General features: G+C 50.9%; 1 protein-coding gene across 1 annotated transcript in view; it reads right to left on the bottom strand.

The window, feature by feature from the left end:
• Nucleotides 1-2,646: 2,646 nt before the first annotated feature.
• Nucleotides 2,647-3,420, bottom strand: part of VDBG_09125 (leucine aminopeptidase) — a gene marked incomplete at both ends in the record, with an annotated part of 1,454 nt that continues 680 nt past the window's right edge. The window contains 3 exons of the mRNA XM_003000584.1: nucleotides 2,647-2,730; nucleotides 2,791-2,855; nucleotides 2,906-3,331. Coding sequence (XP_003000630.1) covers nucleotides 2,647-2,730; nucleotides 2,791-2,855; nucleotides 2,906-3,331 — 575 coding nt within the window. The remainder of the gene's footprint in view (nucleotides 2,731-2,790; nucleotides 2,856-2,905; nucleotides 3,332-3,420) is intronic.

Raw genomic sequence — 3,420 nt, 5'->3', positions numbered from 1 at the left:
TTCAGTAGTCCACAACTACTTTTTCAAACACGGCCACAGAAGAATGGGTGTCTGGGCTCTGTCTTTCGCATCATGAATCTCAACACAGCTTAACATCAAAGTTTCCCATGTGAAAAACAATTACTACGCTTTGTTACGGCTTTTTCTTGTTAGCGGCAACGACGCTGGGTAGGCAAGATAATCTAGCTTTCGATCCCCATAAACTGTACCAAGACGGTTTACTCAAACTTGGATTGGCAATCACGCTCAGAATGACACACGTATCTCTTAAAGGCATCTTGTCACCACATGTCCATGTAGAGTCGCTCGCAAATGAAGGCTGACTATCATCTCAGGAGGATGATTTGCACCCTTGACCATGATCGGAGCATGTATTGAATCTTGTGACCCTTCATAGGATGTTATCAAGTGGTCAATCAGACATGAACCCCCGAGTAGTCAAAATACGGCTGTCTGTGTGTGATCCTCACGAACAGGTGGCGGTTCTCTCACAAAAACAGATCAATAATATCAATCCTTTCTTTCTTACAGGGACACCGAGGACTGTCACTTAACTCGGAGCTGTTCATGAGTTGAGGCACGATATTAGCTGTCAAGGATTCTTGCCGATCGATTTTAGCAGAGAGAAGTTGACTCGAGGTTGAGATCTGTTGCGTGAAGTCCAACTTCTCACCTGGCTTCCTGGTATAATTATGCCACGAAGAACTGCCGAAAACAATGCCTCGAAGCTGTGGAAGCATTTCATCATGCGTTCTTTTGCTCCAAAGAGGAGACGCTTGGGGACATTGGCGTAGTGCCTTTGCAGCGGGTGTTTGACCTCAACCCAACATTGTCGTCCACAAAAAAAAAGACCAGACCTACCGGAAACGTCTCTGCATTGTGTTGTCGGCCGTAAATGGCTCCTAACTCCATGTTGTTATCGCCTGGGAGTGTCTCAAAATGGATCTTCATGGGGGTGTTTCGACTTTTGGCACTCGAACGTGACGCATGGGACCAACCCCTTGCGTCCAGTCTGGTGACCCAACCCGCGTTCGTCTCGTCTCATTCTGATACTCAATCGGCTGGCCCTTCTTGTCAGCTCACTGACACGCAACTACGATGACAAAGTTGGGGATACCGCCTTTCGATTCAGGATAAATACTCGATCTGCTCGCCGCAACTCAATAAATCCATATCGTAGCTCTTTTTTCACTCGTCTGTACCGCATTCTCTTCGTCTTCCGCTGGTCAGTATTTTGAGCATTTTGGTCAGCCTTCCTCATCTTATTAGACTCATTTTTTGAGCATTACACACCCCCGGTTCATTCTGAAAATGCGCTTCTCTCTCGCCACCACTCTTCTAGGCTTGGCCACTGTGGCCTGTGCTCGTGTAGCTGACATCAACGTATCTGGCGGTGCTCTCGTGCAACGGCAGAATGCTAATCGGCCTATCCCCTCTGGCGCTTGCTGTGTTGCCAACGCCAGCTTGAAGCAGGACACCTGCACCAGTTAGTCTGGCGCTACCGGTCGTTGCGTGCCCGGTGGCAATGATCGTCAGTCAAATGGTGCGAGAAATATGGTAGCAACATGCGGCTAACACGTAGTCAGGTGGCGGATCTTTAAGCTGTGTCGAGCAATCGAACTTGGAATGTGATGGCAACATTATTGAACGTGGAAAGTCTCTGCGCCGACCTATTTCAGCAAATGGTGGATTGTTTGACGGCGGTAACATCATTCAGGATCTTTCGCAAGCTTCCGTGAACTAAAACAGTTGATGGGACCAGTGGCAGAACCACAATAAACTATAACTTGCCATGAACATCCTTCGGATACTGTACTCAGCCCAACTTAGCCACGCCTATAATAACTCTAGTGTATAAGATAAAGCTGCCGGAAGACTTGGCCCCATGCCAATGCTTTTTATGCTTGTTGCGTTATCATGCAAGTTCGGCACCAGAGTCATCATAACGCCCCGTAGAGTGAGTTGATCTGAGCCCTCTTGAACATCTTTTCGACCAGACCATAGCACATACGACCATACCTACTGGAAAACTCGGGATCCCGTCCGCTCTCCCAGCGATAAACCAGTAAGGGCCGGACTAGTAGTTGGGTGGGTGACCACCAGCGAATCCCCGGTGTTGTATGTTTTGCGTTTTGCCTGTTCCCGTACAGGCATCTGGCCTCACGGTCATTGGTGTTACGGGACACGCCTTAGGGTGGGTGCGTGAATGGGCCTAGTGAACGTCCATGAGTAGAACGTGGGTTCTCTCTATTGTAAAGGGAGAACGCAGAGTCCTCTGTGCCAGGGTCGTCAGTTGCGAGATAGCCTAAGTGGAGTCCGTCTAATCAGGACTTGGTGTCTCCCGAACCAAGCGCTGTGCGACGAATTGCCTGATTTACCAGCCAATATGGGACCTGACGGTGTTTCAATCTGATCTTCGGTGTCTTGCCACGATCCTACAAGGGGAGGCCGAGCACACCATGGGACACAACGGGCTGTCAAGAACGTGGTACGACTTGAACGAGGTTTTGTAAGATTTTGTGGTAGTGCAAAAGTTCTCGTTTGACCCTACCTCAAATTTACCTCCAGGATGGAGAGAGCGAGTAAACCTACAGGTCGAACGACAACATCCATGTTTTCAACGACCAGGTCCAGCGCATATCCCGTTCAAAGGTATGAGGCCTCAACGAGGAAACCGACGGTGAACTTGGAGTGGCGAAGGACGGAGGCCCACTGGATACTGGCATAGGTCTGTGTAAAGCATTAGTATCCAGGTAGAAGGAAGGGTTAGTGGATAGATCGGGGACTTACATCGCGCGAAGAGTGGATGTTGGGGTTGGAGGAGGCGAAAGGCTCCGAAGCGACGAAAGCAGCGGCTGCAAAGCGTCAGAATCAATATTCCTGGATCAGAACACATCGAACTTACGGAAACCGGCAGCACGAGCGCTGGCGTGGTCAGAGCAGCCGTAGCCGCAGCGAGAGGTACCAGTAGTCAGGCCAGTATACTGGCGGGCGATGAGGGTAACATAGGAGCTCAACGAGGCATCGACGTAGTCGCTGAAGACGACAGGGCGGCCACCGGGCGAGTAGCCGGTCATGTCCTGGTTGAGCATGGCCAAGACGGTGGCGCCGGTGGAGGCGTAGTTGCGGAAGACTGCTTGCGATCCGAGAAGACCACCCTCCTCACCACCGTACCAGTGGAACTCGAGGGTATTCTTGGGCTTGAAGCCGGAGTTGGCAAGGATGCGAAGCGCCTCAAGGGTGTTGACGCTACCGGTGCCGTTGTCATCGGCTCCAGGGGCACGGGCAGTGCTGGACCCAGCAGTCGAGTCGTAGTGCGCGCCAACGATCACTACAGAATGTAAGTGCTTGTGTTAAATCATGCAATCGAATCACTTACCGAGTTGGGGCTGGTGCTCGGGATACGGGCAATGATCGATG

This window comes from Verticillium alfalfae, genomic scaffold, assembly GCF_000150825.1.
Source record: "Verticillium alfalfae VaMs.102 supercont1.14 genomic scaffold, whole genome shotgun sequence".
Classification (NCBI taxonomy): Eukaryota; Fungi; Ascomycota; class Sordariomycetes; order Glomerellales; family Plectosphaerellaceae; genus Verticillium; species Verticillium alfalfae.
Note: the sequence above shows the minus strand (reverse complement) of the source record. Positions and strands in the feature narration are given on the sequence as shown.